At 45.5% G+C, this 18,012-nt stretch overlaps 1 protein-coding gene and 1 pseudogene across 1 annotated transcript; both read left to right on the top strand.

Annotated features, from left to right (window-relative positions):
* Nucleotides 1-8,405, top strand: part of LOC129832508 (P2Y purinoceptor 14-like) — a 55,138-nt pseudogene extending 46,733 nt beyond the window's left edge.
* A 3,210-nt stretch (nucleotides 8,406-11,615) lies between these two features.
* On the top strand, nucleotides 11,616-17,335 carry LOC129831648 (P2Y purinoceptor 13-like). Its single transcript, XM_055895004.1, has 4 exons — nucleotides 11,616-11,993; nucleotides 15,152-15,351; nucleotides 15,462-15,851; nucleotides 16,190-17,335. Exons 2-4 carry the CDS (start codon nucleotides 15,169-15,171, stop codon nucleotides 16,655-16,657), a joined length of 1,041 nt encoding a protein of 346 aa, XP_055750979.1. The 5' UTR covers nucleotides 11,616-11,993; nucleotides 15,152-15,168; the 3' UTR covers nucleotides 16,658-17,335.
* The last annotated feature ends 677 nt before the right edge of the window (nucleotides 17,336-18,012 follow it).

The following is an 18,012-nucleotide window of genomic DNA, read 5'->3' as shown; positions in this document are numbered from 1 at the left end:
ACTACTAGTTATATTAGAGGGTTTGGGTTAATACACTAGGTGTGATGTACTATCCTACTAGTTATATTAGAGGGTTTGGGTTATTACACTAGGTGTGATGTACTATCCTACTAGTTATATTAGAGGGTTTGGGTTAATCCACTCGGTGTGATGTACTATCCTACTAGTTAAATTAGAGGGTTTGGGTTAATACACTAGGTGTGATGTACTATCCTACTAGTTATATTAGAGGGTTTGGGTTAATACACTAGGTGTGATGTACTATACTACTAGTTATATTAGAGGGTTTGGGTTAATACACTAGGTGTGATGTACTATCCTACTAGTTATATTAGAAATGAATCCACTAGGTGTGATGTACTATCCTACTAGTTATATTAGAAATGAATCCACTAGGTGTGATGTACTATCCTACTAGTTATATTAGAAATGAATCCACTAGGTGTGATGTACTATCCTACTAGTTATATTAGAGGGTTTGGGTTATTACACTAGGTGTGATGTACTATCCTACTAGTTATATTAGAAATGAATCCACTAGGTGTGATGTACTATCCTACTAGTTATATTAGAAATGAATCCACTAGGTGTGATGTACTATCCTACTAGTTATATTAGAGGGTTTGGGTTAATACACTAGGTGTGATGTACTATCCTACTAGTTATATTAGAAATGAATCCACTAGGTGTGATGTACTATCCTACTAGTTATATTAGAGGGTTTTTGGTTATTACACTAGGTGTGATGTACTATCCTACTAGTTATATTAGAGGGTTTGGGTTAATACACTAGGTGTGATGTACTATCCTACTAGTTATATTAGAAATGAATCCACTAGGTGTGATGTACTATCCTACTAGTTATATTAGAAATGAATCCACTAGGTGTGATGTACTATCCTACTAGTTATATTAGAGGGTTTTTGGTTATTACACTAGGTGTGATGTACTATCCTACTAGTTATATTAGAGGGTTTGGGTTATTACACTAGGTGTGATGTACTATCCTACTAGTTATATTAGAGGGTTTGGGTTATTACACTAGGTGTGATGTACTATCCTACTAGTTATATTAGAGGGTTTGGGTTAATACACTAGGTGTGATGTACTATCCTACTAGTTATATTAGAAATGAATCCACTAGGTGTGATGTACTATCCTACTAGTTATATTAGAAATGAATCCACTAGGTGTGATGTACTATCCTACTAGTTATATTAGAAATGAATCCACTAGGTGTGATGTACTATCCTACTAGTTATATTAGAAATGAATCCACTAGGTGTGATGTACTATCCTACTAGTTATATTAGAGGGTTTGGGTTAATACACTAGGTGTGATGTACTATCCTACTAGTTATATTAGAAATGAATCCACTAGGTGTGATGTACTATCCTACTAGTTATATTAGAGGGTTTGGGTTAATACACATGGTGTGATGTACTATCCTACTAGTTATATTAGAAATGAATACACTAGGTGTGATGTACTATCCTACTAGTTATATTAGAAATGAATCCACTAGGTGTGATGTACTATCCTACTAGTTATATTAGAGGGTTTGGGTTAATCCACTAGGTGTGATGTACTATCCTACTAGTTATATTAGAGGGTTTTGGTTACTACACATGGTGTGATGTACTATCCTACTAGTTATATTAGAAATGAATCCACTAGGTGTGATGTACTATCCTACTAGTTATATTAGAGGGTTTGGGTTATTACACATGGTGTGATGTACTATCCTACTAGTTATATTAGAAATGAATCCACTAGGTGTGATGTACTATCCTACTAGTTATATTAGAAATGAATCCACTAGGTGTGATGTACTATCCTACTAGTTATATTAGAAGGTTTGGGTTATTACACTAGGTGTGATGTACTATCCTACTAGTTATATTAGAGGGTTTGGGTTATTACACTAGGTGTGATGTACTATCCTACTAGTTATATTAGAGGGTTTGGGTTATTACACTAGGTGTGATGTACTACCCTACTAGTTATATTAGAGGGTTTGGGTTATTACACATGGTGTGATGTACTATCCTACTAGTTATATTAGAGGGGTTGGGTTATTACACTAGGTGTGATGTACTATCCTACTAGTTATATTAGAGGGGTTGGGTTATTACACTAGGTGTGATGTACTATCCTACTAGTTATATTAGAGGGGTTGGGTTATTACACTAGGTGTGATGTACTATCCTACTAGTTATATTAGAGGGGTTGGGTTATTACACTAGGTGTGATGTACTATCCTACTAGTTATATTAGAGGGGTTGGGTTATTACACTAGGTGTGATGTACTATCCTACTAGTTATTTGTCTACTATGGATTTGCTCGTAGAAATAGTGTTGTGCCACATAAAAAAAGGTGTTAAATATGTGTCAAAAAAATCTAATAAAATGAACTCCTTGAGCTTTCTTCTATCTCCTAGAAAAAGGACACACTCTTCATCACCTTGTTCCTTCAGATTGATGTTTTCCTCTTTGTGAGTGTTATTCAGTGCGTTTCTACGGGCTTTAGCAGTAAAGTCCAAATTCAATATTTTATCTAATAATTGTTTAGATATTTGTTTTGATACCTACAGGGGTCCTAAAATTCTAAATCAAATAGCTAAACGATCCGGTTTAGGAGATTAGGAGGTTAGGCGGTTAGGAGGTTAGGAGATTAGGAGGTTAGGGGTTAGGAGGTTAGGAGGTTAGGAGGTTAGGGGTTTAGGAGGTTAGGAGGTTAGGAGGTTAGGGGTTTAGGAGGTTAGGAGGTTAGGGGTTTAGGAGCTTAGGAGGTTAGGAGGTTAGGGGTTTAGGAGGTTAGGAGGTTAGGGGTTTAGGAGGTTAGGAGGTTAGGAGGTTAGGGGTTTAGGAGCTTAGGAGGTTAGGAGGTTAGGGGTTTAGGAGGTTAGGAGGTTAGGAGGTTAGGAGGTTAGGAGTTTAGGAGGTTAGGGGTTTAGGAGGTTAGGCGGTTAGGAGGTTAGGGGTTTAGGAGGTTAGGAGGTTAGGAGGTTAGGAGGTTAGGAGGTTAGGAGGTTAGGGGTTTAGGAGGTTAGGAAGTTAGGAGGTTAGGAGGTTAGGAGGTTAGGAGGTTAGGCGGTTAGGCGTTTAGGAGGTTAGGAGGTTAGGAGGTTAGGCAGTTAGGAGATTAGGAGGTTAGGAGGTTAGGAGGTGAGGAGGTTAGGAGGTTAGGGGTTTAGGAGGTTAGGTGGTTAGGAGGTTAGGAGGTTAGGTGGTTAGGCGGTTAGGAGTTTAGGAGGTTAGGAGGTTAGGAGGTGAGGAGGTTAGGAGGTTAGGAGGTTAGGTGTTTAGGAGGTTAGCAGGTTAGGAGGTTAGGAGGTTAGGGGTTTAGGAGGTTAGGAAGTTAGGGGTTTAGGAGGTTAGGAGGTTAGGCGGTTAGGCGGTTAGGAGGTTAGGAGGTTAGGAAGTTAGGGGTTTAGGAGGTTAGACAGTTAGGAGGTTAGGAGGTTAGGAAGTTAGGGGTTTAGGAGGTTAGGAAGTTAGGAGGTTAGGAGGTTAGGAGGTTAGGAGGTTAGGGGTTTAGGAGGTTAGGAGGTTAGGAGGTTAGGGGTTTAGGAGGTTAGGGGTTTAGGAGCTTAGGAGGTTAGGAGGTTAGGGGTTTAGGAGGTTAGGAGGTTAGGGGTTTAGGAGGTTAGGAGGTTAGGAGGTTAGGAGGTTAGGAGGTTAGGGGTTTAGGAGGTTAGGCGGTTAGGAGGTTAGGGGTTTAGGAGGTTAGGAGGTTAGGCGGTTAGGAGATTAGGAGGTGAGGAGGTTAGGAGGTTAGGAGGTTAGGAGGTTAGGGGTTTAGGAGGTTAGGAGTTTAGGAGGTTAGGAGGTTAGGGGTTTAGGAGGTTAGGAGGTTAGGAGGTTAGGAGGTTAGGGGTTTAGGAGGTTAGGAGTTTAGGAGGTTAGGAGGTTAGGTGGTTAGGAGGTTAGGTGGTTAGGAGGTTAGGAGGTTAGGGGGTTAGGAGGTTAGGAGGTTAGGAGGTTAGGTGGTTAGGAGGTTAGGAGGTTAGGGGTTTAGGAGGTTAGCAGGTTAGGAGGTTAGGAGGTTAGGGGTTTAGGAGGTTAGCAGGTTAGGAGGTTAGGAGGTTAGGGGTTTAGGAGGTGAGGAGGTTAGGAGGTTAGGGGTTATAGGCGGTTAGCAGGTTAGGTGGTTAGGAGGTTCGGAGGTTAGGAGGTTAGGGGGTAAGGAGGTTAGGAGGTTAGGAGGTTAGGAGGTGAGGAGGTTAGGAGGTTAGGGGTTTAGGAGGTGAGGAGGTTAGGAGGTTAGGGGTTTAGGAGGTTAGGAGGTTAGGGGTTTAGGTGGTTAGGAGGTTTGGCGGTTAGGAGGTGAGGAGGTTAGGAGGTTAGGGGTTTATGAGGTTAGGAGGTTAGGAGGTTAGGAGGTTAGGCGGTTAGGAGGTTAGGGGTTTATGAGGTTAGGAGGTTAGGAGGTTAGGAGGTGAGGAGGTTAGGAGGTTAGGGGTTTATGAGGTTAGGAGGTTAGGAGGTTAGGCGGTTAGGAGGTTAGGGGTTTATGAGGTGAGGAGGTGAGGAGGTTAGGAGGTTAGGAGGTTAGGAGGTTAGGAGGTTAGGGGTTTATGAGGTTAGGAGGTTAGGAGGTTAGGAGGTTAGGAGGTGAGGAGATTAGGTGGTTAGGGGGTTAGGATGTTAAGAGGCTAATTAGGTGGTTAGGAGGTTAGGAGGTTAGGAGGTTAGCAGGTTAGGAGGTTAGGGGTTTAGGAGGTTAAGAGGTTAGCGGTTTAGGAGGTTAGCAGGTTAGGCGGTTAGGAGGTTAGGTGGTTAGGTGGTTAGGAGGTTAGGAGGTTAAGGGTTTAGGAGGTTAAGGGTTTAGGAGGTTAGGTGGTTAGGAGGTTAGGAGGTTAAGGGTTTAGGAGGTTAGGTGGTTAGGAGGTTAGGAGGTTAGGCGGTTAGGCGGTTAGGAGGTTAGGAGGTTAAGGGTTTAGGAGGTTAAGGGTTTAGGAGGTTAGGCGGTTAGGAGGTTAGGCGGTTAGGAGGTTAGGGGTTTAGGAGGTTAGGAGGTTAGGAAGTTAGGGGTTTAGGAGGTTAGGTGGTTAGGCGGTTAGGCGGTTAGGAGGTTAGGGGTTTAGGAGGTTAGGAGGTTAGGAGGTTAGGGGTTTAGGAGGTTAGGTGGTTAGGGGTTTAGGAGGTTAGGGGTTTAGGAGGTTAGGAGGTTAGGGGTTTAGGAGGTTAGGCGGTTAGGCGGTTAGGCGGTTAGGAGGTTAGGGGTTTAGGAGGTTAGGAGGTTAGGAGGTTAGGGGTTTAGGAGGTTAGGTGGTTAGGGGTTTAGGAGGTTAGGGGTTTAGGAGGTTAGGAGGTTAGGGGTTTAGGAGGTTAGGCGGTTAGGCGGTTAGGCGGTTAGGAGGTTAGGGGTTTAGGAGGTTAGGAGGTTAGGAAGTTAGGGGTTTAGGAGGTTAGGTGGTTAGGATGTTAGGGGTTTAGGAGGTTAGGGGTTTAGGAGGTTAGCAGGTTAGGAGGTTAGGGGTTTAGGAGGTTAAGAGGTTAGGGGTTTAGGAGGTTAGCAGGTTAGGCGGTTAGGAGGTTAGGAAGTTAGGGGTTTAGGAGGTTAGGAGGTTAGGTGGTTAGGGGTTTAGGAGGTTAGGAGGTTAGGGGTTTAGGAGGTTAGGAGGTTAGGCGGTTAGGAGGTTAGGGGTTTAGGAGGTTAGGAGGTTAGGTGGTTAGGGGTTTAGGAGGTTAGGAGGTTAGGACGTTAGGGGTTTAGGAGGTTAGGTGGTTAGGCGGTTAGGAGGTTAGGCGGTTAGGAGGTTAGGACGTTAGGGGTTTAGGAGGTTAGGTGGTTAGGTGGTTAGGGGTTTAGGAGGTTAGGGGTTTAGGAGGTTAGGCGGTTAGGAGGTTAGGAGGTTAGGAGGTTAGGAGGTTAGGAGGTTAGGAGGTTAGGCGTTTAGGAGGTTAGGAGGTTAGGAGGTTAGGAGGTTAGGAGGTTAGGAGGTTAGGAGGTTAGGCGTTTAGGAGGTTAGGAGGTTAGGAGGTTAGGAGGTTAGGTGGTTAGGCGGTTAGGAGGTTAGGGGTTTAGGCGGTTAGGAGGTTAGGTGGTTAGGTGGTTAGGCGGTTAGGAGGTTAGGGGTTTAGGAGGTTAAGAGGTTAGGGGTTTAGGAGGTTAGCAGGTTAGGCGGTTAGGAGGTTAGGGGTTTAGGAGGTTAAGAGGTTAGGGGTTTAGGAGGTTAAGAGGTTAGGGGTTTAGGAGGTTAGGAGGTTAGGAGGTGAGGAGGTTAGGCGGTTAGGAGGTTAGGTGGTTAGGATGTTAGGAGGTTAGGGGTTTAGGAGGTTAGCAGGTTAGGAGGTTAGGTGGTTAGCAGGTTAGGAGGTTAGGGGTTTAGGAGGTTAGGAGGTTAGGAGGTTAGGGGTTTAGGAGGTAAGGAGGTTAGGAGGTTAGTAGGTTTGGCGGTTAGGAGGTTAGGAGGTTAGGAGGTTAGGAGGTCAGGAGGTTAGGCGGTTAGGGGTTTAGGGGTTTAGGCGGTTAGCAGGTTAGGGGTTTAGGAGGTTAGGTGGTTAGGAGGTTAGGAGGTTAGGAGGTTAGGGGGTTAGGAGGTTCACACCTTGAATTTACAGTGGTAGAGCACTACACCACCGTACAGTCGGACCACTGATTGTCTTCTTGGGGGGACGGCAGGTAGCCTAGTGGTTAGAGCGTTGGGCCAGTGACCGAAAGGTTGCCCAGCTGACAAGGTAAAAATCTGTCATTTAACCCACTGTTCCGTGGATGTCGATTACGGCAGTCCCCCACACCTCTGTGATTCAGAGGGGTTGGGTTCAACACGGAAGACACATTTCAGTTGAATACATTCAGTTTTACAACTGCCTCGGTGTCTCCCTTCAGGTTGCTAGGTGAGTAAATGTATCAGTGGATAAAAGTCTCTCCTTTCTCTGAGCTGTTTTATGGTTCACTATAAACTAAGCTTCCTTCCCTTGGTTCACTATAGGCTAAGCTTCCTTCCCTGGTTCACTATAGGCTAAGCTTCCTTCCCTGGTTCACTATAGGCTAAGCTTTCTTCCCTGGTTCACTATAGGCAAAGCTTCCTTCCCTTGGTTCACTATAGGCTACGCTTCCTTCCCTTGGTTCACTATAAGCTAAGCTTCCTTTCCTTGGTTCACTATAGGCTACGCTTCCTTAGTTTGGTTCACTATAAGCTAAGCTTCTTTCCCTTGATTTCCTATAGGCTAAGCTTCCTTCCCTGGTTCACTATAGGCTAAGCTTCCTTCCCTTGGTTCACTATAGGCTAAGCTTCCTTCCCTTGGTTCACTATAGGCTACGCTTCCTTCCCTTGGTTCACTATAGGCTAAGCTTCCTTCCCTGGTTCACTATAGGCTAAGCTTCCTTCCCTTGGTTCACTATAAACTAAGCTTCCTTCCCTTGGTTCACTATAAGCTAAGCTTCCTTCCCTGGTTCACTATAGGCTAAGCTTCCTTCCCTTGGTTCACTATAGGCTAAGCTTCCTTATTTTGGTTCACTATAAGCTACGCTTCTTTCCCTTGATTTCCTATAGGCTGAGCTTTCTTTTCTTGGTTCACTAAGCTTCCTTCCCTTGGTTCACTATAGGCTAAGCTTCCTTCCCTTGGTTCACTATAGGCTAAGCTTCCTTCCCTTGGTTCACTAAGCTTCCTTCCCTTGGTTCACTATAGGCTAATGCTAACAAAATAAAACCAAAACAATGCATTGACTAATGTAAATCAGATAAATCCTGTGAAATCATGTTAAATCATGTTAAATCATGTTAAATTATGTTAAATTCTCAGTGTCTTTACTTTGCATGTTTTCATATAGACCTAGGAGAGCCCTTGAAAAAGTTTATAATTTGGCAGACAATGGATTAGACTGAGATATTTCAAAACAATGGATTATACTGAGATATTTCCAAACAATGGATTAAACTGAGATATTTCCAAACAATGGATTAAACTGAGATATTTCCAAACAATGGATGAGACTGAGATATTTCAAAACAATGGATTATACTGAGATATTTCTATAACTTTTCCTCTCCCTTCTTTCAGATTCTGCAATGACACCTAGCCAGACACCTAACCTGACACCCCCACTCTTCTTTTGGACTGTGATCCTTTCAACCATTGTGACCTAGATGTGGTTAACTGACTTGCCTAGTTAAATAAAGGATAAATAAAAAAATAAAAAAATCCAACCTCATCTGTTGGGTTATGAGAGTTCGCCTGTCGCTACTCCGGTGTTATCTTCTACACTAGAATCCCTCTCCTGGGCCTCATCAGTCTGGATCACTTCTTCAAGATCATCAGGCCCTGTGGCGAGTTGTTGGGTCAGAACCTGGTCTTCAGTAAAGTGCTGTCTGCCTTGGTGTGGGTGACGCTGTTCGGAGTCACTGCTCTCCCTTCCATTATCCTGACTGATACTGTGCCAGTGATACTGTGATACTGACTGATACTGTGCCAGTGATACTGTGATACTGACTGATACTGTGCCAGTGATACTGTGATACTGACTGATACTGTGCCAGTGATACTGTGATACTGACTGATACTGTGCCAGTGATACTGTGATACTGACTGATACTGTGCCAGTGATACTGTGATACTGACTGATACTGTGCCAGCAACGAGACGGTTACCTCCTGTATGTCCACCAAGAACCCAGCTGGGGTCACACTTCACACAGGTCACACTTCACACAGGTCACACTTCACACAGGTCACACTTCACACAGGTCACACTTCACACAGGTCACACTTCACACAGGTCACACTTCACACAGGTCACACTTCACACAGGTCACACTTCACACAGGTCACACTTCACACAGGTCACACTTCACACAGGTAACCATCGCAGGGCTGGTTAACAAAAAAAGATAAAGAATATAATTAAGCCAGTGGCTCAGATAAAACTATCAATGTGTTAGATATCCTTTAAATATTGATATTTGGTTGCGTTGACAGCCAAACACAATTCAATGTTACTTTTGTAAAACAGTAAAACAGTAAATAGCCGTATAAAGTTAAGGATATCTGACAAACTAATGTAACAGTTTTTATTCAACCTTACAAAATGACTAACTCATCCATGTCCAACATTTGGAGGTTCGCCTGCTGTAACTATAAATGTCTTCTTACTGTAATCATAGAAAACGTGAATGTTCAAGATAACACGCAAAGGTCGTAGGTCAGTGGAGATTGCTATAGTCACAATTGCTATAATAATCTGTACCAAATCTCAAACTGCATTGATCACTTGCATCATGTACTTCTCATGTTGTCTCTACTGCAATCCAGGTCATTTGGTTCTGCTATTAGAGGAAGTACAGTAATAACACATTTAATTGTTGTATAAATACACAATATCTGACATTTTATTTTCATTTGAACTTTGTTGGGCTTTAAAATAGTTGAAAGTGCAGTGAAAACACATTTAGGTAAGAACTAAATCAAACAAATCAGACATGGTTTTTCCCGTTGGTATTTGGTTGTGCTTTCAGATGGTTGAAACACAATCGAAATTCAATGAACTTTTGGCTGTCTCTTTGAGTGAGTGACTATATAGTTTTAATCTCATTGATCAACGTCTCAACCTAATTATCCACGTTGAAATGACATGGTGTTCCCAGTGGGCAATCACACCTGCTTTGTCTCGTTCTCCTAGTACCTGTGTATTGTGTAATGTAGGCGTAACCTCTGAACTGCACGTATCAATGTAGTCACTGGACTCCATTAAAAACAGTGAAGACTCTTGTTTTGTAGATGACAGCACTAACGGTAATGTTATTTCATACACAACTTCTGTAAATAACCTTTAAAACTTTAGCGAACGATCATAACGGAAGTTTGTCTGTTGGACTTTTATTTCATTACAGTGGTTGAGGGAACTTTTCTCATTGTGGGTATGCGGGTTTTGCAACAAACAGTTTTAGGGTATTTTTGAAGGAAATAATTGGGTCATTCACTGTTGGTTCCCATACACAATCTGACCTAGAAAAGAAACCCATTACACAGGAAGTTAGATATTTTATCACTAATCTGTAAAGCATTAAAATAGCATTGACACGACAGTGGTAACAACCTCAAGCATCAGCAAGCCTCTGCCTTTTATCAGCGACGTCTTACAGAAAGAAATGTATTTTAAATGTATATACATTATCTGGCTTCATCTTCTACACCCACAACGGTTGTCTCAACGAATCAGCTGCAAGCAGCACGGGATGATGCTGTGTTCTTGAGATAACACAACAAAACAAACACTCCAGCTCAAAGACACACACAAACATATAGAATAACACATTGTCCTCCACACTGTCCCTGCACACTGTCCCTGCACACTGCCCAGCACACTGTCCTGCACACTGTCCTGCACACTGCCCAGCACACTGTCCTGCACACTGTCCTGCACACTGCCCTGCACACTGTCCCTGCACACTGTCCTGCACACTGCCCAGCACACTGTCCTGCACACTGTCCTGCACACTGTCCCTGCACACTGTCCCTGCACACTGTCCTGCACACTGCCCAGCACACTGTCCTGCACACTGTCCCTGCACACTGTCCCTGCACACTGTCCTGCACACTGTCCTGCACACTGTCCTGCACACTGTCCCTGCACACTGTCCTGCACACTGCCATGCACACTGTCCTGCACACTGTCCTGCACACTGCCATGCACACTGTCCTGCACACTGTCCTGCACACTGTCCTGCACACTGTCCCTGCACACTGTCCTGCACACTGCCATGCACACTGTCCTGCACACTGCCCAGCACACTGTCCTGCACACTGTCCTGCACACTGCCCTGCACACTGTCCCTGCACACTGTCCTGCACACTGCCCAGCACACTGTCCTGCACACTGTCCTGCACACTGTCCCTGCACACTGTCCTGCACACTGCCATGCACACTGTCCTGCACACTGTTCCTGCACACTGTCCCTGCACACTGTCCTGCACACTGCCCAGCACACTGTCCTGCACACTGTCCTGCACACTGTACATGCACACTGTCCTGCACACTGTCCCTGCACACTGTCCTGCACACTGCCATGCACACTGTCCTGCACACTGTTCCTGCACACTGTCCCTGCACACTGTCCTGCACACTGCCCAGCACACTGCCATGCACACTGTCCTGCACATTGTCATGCACACTGTCCTGCACACTGTCCTGCACATTGTCATGCACACTGTCCTGCACACTGTCCTGCACACTGTCATGCACACTGTCCTGCACATTGTAATGCACACTGTCCTGCACACTGTCCTGCACATTGTCATGCACACTGTCCTGCACATTGTCATGCACACTGTCCTGCACATTGTCCTGCGCACTGCCCGGCACATTGTCATGCACACTGTCATGCACACTGTCATGCACACTGTCCTGCACATTGTCATGCACATTGTCCTGCACATTGTCATGCACACTGTCATGCACATTGTCATGCAATCAGCAGAGACAAATGGTTTTTTTTTCTTGCTCAAAACCACACTGTGTGCTCACAACCACAGCCCCTTTTCTCTTCTGGTTGCAAAGGGGGTTTGAACTCATTCAAGAGCAAGGAGTGGGCGGACTGGGCCAGGGGGAGTGGATGGGTTCCGGCCCGGGGCCCGGAGGTCTCTTAAGATATCAGTCAGGCAGTGAGTCCTGCCTGCTGCATCGCCGCTCACCACCTAGTGAAACTGATGTACACTGGCACCAACCTCTCAGTGGACAATTAAACAGGAAGAGAGAAGGGACAGGCTCATTCACACAGAGTAAGACCGGCAAAGTTATTGGGATTGCGACAAGAAAACCCCGCACTAGCTTTATACAGAGAACACTCGTACAAAAGAGCATCACAGGCTTACTGTACAGTACACTCACATATACCGCTCTGTTGGTAGGTGTGGAAAGATTCTAAGGAAAACAGCTGAATTGGAATATTTCACTTCTTCATATAGAGTGAAGACTTCTGAGTTTTGTTCATCATATTGTCTGTTCCAGTGACTTTCTTCAAAATCAAAGCTTCAATTAAAGGAGGGTAAGGACATTTTTTCTTTTTTTTTACCTTTATTTAACTAGGCAAGTCAGTTAAGAACAAATTCTTATTTTCAATGACGGCCTAGGAACAGTGGGTTAACTGCCCTGTTCAGGGGCAGAACGACAGATTTGTACCTTGTCAGCTCGGGGATTTGAACTTGCAACCTTCCGGTTACTAGTCCAACGCTCTAACCATTAGGCTACCTGCCGCCCCAATGTTCATTAATGCATTTGACGTCATTTATGTTTGGCGGTGTTTAATAACAATTGTCACAGGGACGAGGACACATTCAAGCATGTTTTTAATCTCAATTTACTTTTTCAACGAATGTCCTAAAGTACAGCACAGTGTGAGCTGTTCAGACTGAAACAATTCAGATGTATGTTGGGACTGAGTGTATTTTTGGGGGGGATTTGACTCAAATCTCTCATAAAGTTGTAGAAACATGATTTGAAAGGGATTCCATCTCCTCTGAGTATCAGTCTACAAAACCCCTCAATGGTTCCAACTCTGAAAACGGGCCTTGGTTGCCATAGCACCTGTTACTGCACTGAATGTCATTCCAAACTGGTTTGGATTCCCTGTGTAAAGCGGCAAGGCAAGCGGATACAGAGACAGACAGACAGATGGAGGTTGTAAAGAAGTGACCGCCACTGTGCGTGTACTGTCTATCATCGGTATATATTGTATCGCTCAGTACACAGGACTACACTGGTGTACAGTTTATTATGGGCTCACTGGAAGGTCGAGAAACAGACTTTTGTTGATGGAAAAAAAAAAGATGACTAAGTTACAAGTTTGACTTGAGACTTTGTTCGTCAAGTCATTCAGTCTTTTTCCTCAGCGTAGCTTACGGTCAGCTCTCACTTCCCTTTCTCTAATCTTCTCCAAACTGAACCTTCCTTCTTCATTCATTTCACCAGAAAGGAAAACAACTTGACTGAGAGCTTTTAGATAAAGTGAGTGTGACAATTACATGCAGGAAAAAAATAGAATGTTCTTTGTGTGTATCGTATGGGGCGATACCGTCACGAGAGATAAAATACATTTACAATGTACATGTTGTTCAAAAGCACAGCTCATGCACACGCGACACACACAGCTCATGCACACGCGACACACACAGCTCATGCACACGCGACACACACAGCTCATGCACACGCGACACACACAGCTCATGCACACGCGACACACACAGCTCATGCACACGCGACACACACAGCTCATGCACACGCGACACACACAGCTCATGCACACGCGACACACACAGCTCATGCACACGCGACACACACAGCTCATGCACACGCGACACACACAGCTCATGCACACATCTCATGCACAGCTTATGCACACATGCAAATATCAATCTGTACACAAATACTGAAGGGGAAGATTGGTTGGTTTGATAAAGGTTCAAAGGTATGTTTGTGGACCATCTAGTGGTGTTCATGTCCAATTACAGCAATCCAGAAATTACTGCATTTCAACAGAGCTTTACAAAATGTAGGATCTTAATTTGATCACTCTGTCACAGGAGAACTTTCTTGCAATGCATGACCATTTAAAGTTGTAGTGTATTTGAGGTTTTAAAAAAGGCTTCTGAAGTTTCTACTTTCTACTTAGAAATGTCAGACTTGATTTTTCCTTACAAAAAAATGTATCAACCCCTACAAAAATTGTCCATGAGTTATAATTCACATTTCCTGTTGCTGGGGGGCTGTGTGTTACAGGATGGCTGTGTGTTACTGGGTGGCTGTGTGTTACCGGATGGCTGTGTGTTACCGGGTGGCTGTGTGTTACCGGGTGGCTGTGTGTTAGTGGGTGGTTGTGTGTTAGTGGGTGGTTGTGTGTTACCGGGTGGCTGTGTGTTACCGGGTGGCTGTGTGTTACCGGGTGGCTGTGTGTTACCGGGTGGCTGTGTGTTACCGGGTGGCTGTGTGTTACCGGATGGCTGTGTGTTACCGGGTGGCTGTGTGTTACCGGGTGGCTATGTGTTACCGGGTGGCTGTGTGTTACCGGGTGGCTGTGTGTTACCGGGTGGCTGTGTGTTACCGGGTGGCTGTGTGTTGCCGGGTGGCTGTGTGTTGCCGGGTGGCTGTGTGTTGCCGGGTGGCTGTGTGTTACCGGGTGGCTGTGTGTTACCGGGTGGCTGTGTGTTGCCGGGTGGCTGTGTGTTGCCGGGTGGCTGTGTGTTGCCGGGTGGCTGTGTGTTGCCGGGTGGCTGTGTGTTGCCGGGTGGCTGTGTGTTGCCGGGTGGCTGTGTGTTAGTGGGTGGCTGTGTGTTACCGGGTGGCTGTGTGTTAGTGGGTGGTTGTGTGTTAGTGGGTGGTTGTGTGTTACCGGGTGGCTGTGTGTTACCGGGTGGCTGTGTGTTACCGGGTGGCTGTATGTTACCGGGTGGCTGTGTGTTGCCGGGTGGCTGTGTGTTGCCGGGTGGCTGTGTGTTGCCGGGTGGCTGTGTGTTGCCGGGTGGCTGTGTGTTGCCGGGTGGCTGTGTGTTAGTGGGTGGCTGTGTGTTGCCGGGTGGCTGTGTGTTACCGGGTGGCTGTGTGTTACTGGGTGGCTGTGTGTTGCCGGGTGGCTGTGTGTTGCCGGGTGGCTGTTTGTTACCGGGTGGCTGTGTGTTGCCGGGTGGCTGTGTGTTGCCGGGTGGCTGTGTGTTACCGGGTGGCTGTTTGCGGGGGCAGGTTGTTAATGAGCTAGTAGAGGGTGAAGATGCTGTAGGAGATCTCATCACAGGCCATGCTGGTGCCACACTCAAACAGACAGGAGAAGGCCACGTCCGACGGGCCCCAGCTTAAGGCAGCTCCAGGTAGGTCAGGTCAGAGTAGGAACTGGGGCCCTCGTAGATCACCCACAGGCCAGACCAGCTGTCCGGGTGGAGGTGTAGGGAGGCAGGGCGCAGCCAACCCACAGCTCTCTGCGTCTTCAACTTTCTAATTGTTTTATACTTTTTACATTTTGTCAGGGAATGCAGCTCTGTCTCAGGTTCTGCTTCCGTGGAGTGGTTGTCTCTCTCTCTCTCTTTCTCACTCTTTTCTCTCTGTTTCTCTCTCTCTCCCTCTCTTATTGGTGAATGCATGTTGTGTTGCTATGGGGAAATAGAGGCCTTGCCGTTTACCACTCATCCAATCATTTTATTGTGTTTCTCTCCATAGTACTGCAGGGCGTGAGGATGAACGGCAGCCAATCAAACCTGTCTCTGAAGTGTGTGCGTGACACCAGCGTGACGGCGGTGGTCTTCCCCTGTCTCTACAGCGCCCTCTTCCTCTTTGCGCTGGTACTCAACTGCCTGGCTGCATGGATCTTCTTCAACATCCGTAGCACCACCACCTTCGTGGTCTACCTGAAGAACGTAGTAAGGGAACCAGCATTTATTTTCTGTGATAAACCAAATTTAAGTTTGACTGTCAAGAATAGTTTAACAATATGACTGACGACTGACGTGTACGGCCTGTCTGTCAACAGGTGGTGGCAGACCTGCTGATGACTCTGTCCATCCCGGTGAAGGTCCTTGCGGACGCCGACGTGGGCTCCTGGCGTCTGCGTGCGTTCTACTGTCGCTACTCTGCCGTCCTCTTCTACACCACCATGTACATCAGCATCCTGCTCCTGGGGCTCATCAGCCTGGACCGTTACCTCAAGATAGTCAGGCCCTTTGGGAAGTGCGCCCTCCAGAGGGTCGGAGTGGGACAGGCTTTGAGTGCTGCCGTCTGGGCTGTGATGGTGGCTCTGGCTCTGCCCAATGCTATTCTGAGTGACCGTAAACCGTCGCTCTCTGGCGGTCGGCTGAAGTGTGCCTCTCTGAAGGGTCCGGCCGGTATGCTGTGGCACGAGGGCTTCAACTACTTCTGCCAGGTACGGGCTACATTCTTGTACGTCGACGGCATCGCTACACTGAATGGTATCCTGGCGGTAGTACGTTAACCTGGCTAACCGAGGGGCAGTATTTATAGATATTGTCCCTGTTGTTCAATACATTTTTACTGATTACATGTTGCCACCCTGACGAAGGCTTTGGCTGATAAGTGTTTGGTGTATTTTAATAATGACTTAGCCCACACGTTAAACGTTACTAAACTTTCAAACCAACACGAGTGTCTAAACTTTTGGATTTTTTTAATGCCACTTTATACACCTATTTGTGGTTTTAAAAAATCCTTGTGCCTTACTGAGTTTCCTCCTCTTCTTCCCAGGTGGTGTTCTGGGGAACACTGGCTCTGATGCTGTTTTGTTACACCTTCATCAGTCGTAAAGTCTACGAGTCCTACAAAGCCTTGCGTAGTGGCTCCGACGCGGCCAGCCGCAGGACCAAGGCCAAAGTCTTCGTGGTAGTGGTGGTGTTTTTCATTTGTTTCGCCCCTTTTCATTTCGCCAGAGTGCCCTACACTCTCACCCAGACGCGAAAAATAGCCAACCAATGCTGGGCGCAGAACGCGCTCTACGTTGCCAAGGAGACCACTCTCTGGCTCTGTGCCACTAACGTGTGTCTGGACCCGCTGATCTATGTGTTCCTGTGCAGGGTGTTCCGGAAAAGATTGACAGCCATGCTCAATCGCAAGCCCCTCCCCCAGGGTGCTTTGGAGTCGCCCACGGCAACCTCTACACATTTGGAGATGTCACAGGTGGTGAATAACAGAATGTTGGATGTCAGTACGGCCTAGAAGCACAATGGACATGATCATTTTATTTTGTTTTTCTCCCAGCCTTGTTGAATTGTAGATCTATCTTGGCCTGATGTTAACCCTTGGACAGATTGTGACCAGAGTAAATCCTTCAAAGCAGCTTTGGATAAGTGGCTCTGTTTACTAAGACGATGTTGCAGGTCTAATAGGCTATAAACAGCAGGGTTCCCACATCACCTCTGTGATAAGCATTCTGAAACAAAATGGCTGGTGTGGACATAAGATAAACAAACTGACTCAGGGCTTTTCCAAATATCATGTTAACAATCATCCACAAGAGACAACCCAGGCTAATGTGTCCGTTTCTAACGTTCGCCAAGTCATTCAGTCTTTTTCCTCAGCGTAGCTTACTGTCAGCTCTCACTTCCCTTTCTCTAATCTTCTCCAAACTGAACCTTCCTTCTTCATTCATTTCACCAGAAAGGAAAACAACTTGACTGAGAGCTTTTAGATAAAGTGAGTGTGACAATTACATGCAGGAAAAAAATAGAATGTTCTTTGTGTGTATCGTATGGGGCGATACCGTCACGAGTTAAAATTCATTTACGATCTAAATGTTGTTCAAAAACACATTAACTCACACAACTCCTGCAAACACCAATCTGTACACAAATACTGAAGAGTGAAAATGGTTGGTTTAATAAAGATTCAAAGTTACGTTTGTGGACCATCTAGTGGTGTTCATGTCCAATTACAGCAGTCCAGAAATTACTGCATTTCAACAGAGCTTTACAAAATGTAGGATCTTAATTTGATCACTCTGTCACAGGAGAACTTTCTTGCAATGCATGATCATTTAAAGTTGTAGTGTATTTGAGGTTTAAAAAAGTATTCTGAAGTTTGTAATTTCCACTTAGAAATGTCAGACTTGATTTTTCCTTACAAAAAAATGTAAATCAACCCTTACAAAAATTGTCCATTAATTATAATCCACATAATTCCCATTTCCTGTTGCTGCAGGATTACAGTAAAGTGAGGGTTAGTAGGCGTGGATGGATACATAACTAGTATTAAAACGTCAGAACAGGAATCATTCACACTGTGGGCTGCGTTTAAAGATGGTGTTGTTACACACAAAACTGAAAAGCCAACATGAGTCATAAGCTCCAGACTTTACAAAGCAGAAGGAAACAGGCAGGAAACACTAGAATCAACAGTTAATTAGCTGTTACGAAACATTGCAAAGACCTGGTCCTCCTCCTCTTCTTCTTCCTCCCCTATGGTTTCTCTTCCCTGTGTCCTACCCTAAGCCTGTGACCTGTACTGACCTCTACATAGTTCCTGTATAAGGTGCCCTTGCGCATGACTAGTAGGTGAGCCTGGGCGCCTGAGGG

This window comes from Salvelinus fontinalis, chromosome 33, assembly GCF_029448725.1.
Source record: "Salvelinus fontinalis isolate EN_2023a chromosome 33, ASM2944872v1, whole genome shotgun sequence".
Classification (NCBI taxonomy): domain Eukaryota; kingdom Metazoa; phylum Chordata; class Actinopteri; order Salmoniformes; family Salmonidae; genus Salvelinus; species Salvelinus fontinalis.
The sequence above is the reverse complement of the archived record's forward strand: the minus strand, read 5'-3'. Positions and strand labels throughout refer to the sequence as shown.

What these genes read in the sequence shown, in the direction of transcription:
- LOC129831648 (XM_055895004.1), top strand. Translation starts at nt 15,169, where the DNA reads ATGAACGGCAGCCAATCAAACCTGTCTCTGAAGTGTGTGCGTGACACC. An exon ending in TGGTCTACCTGAAGAACGTA is followed by an intron (nt 15,352 to 15,461) that starts GTAAGGGAACCA and finishes GTCTGTCAACAG; the next exon opens with GTGGTGGCAGACCTGCTGAT. An exon ending in GCTTCAACTACTTCTGCCAG is followed by an intron (nt 15,852 to 16,189) that starts GTACGGGCTACA and finishes TCTTCTTCCCAG; the next exon opens with GTGGTGTTCTGGGGAACACT.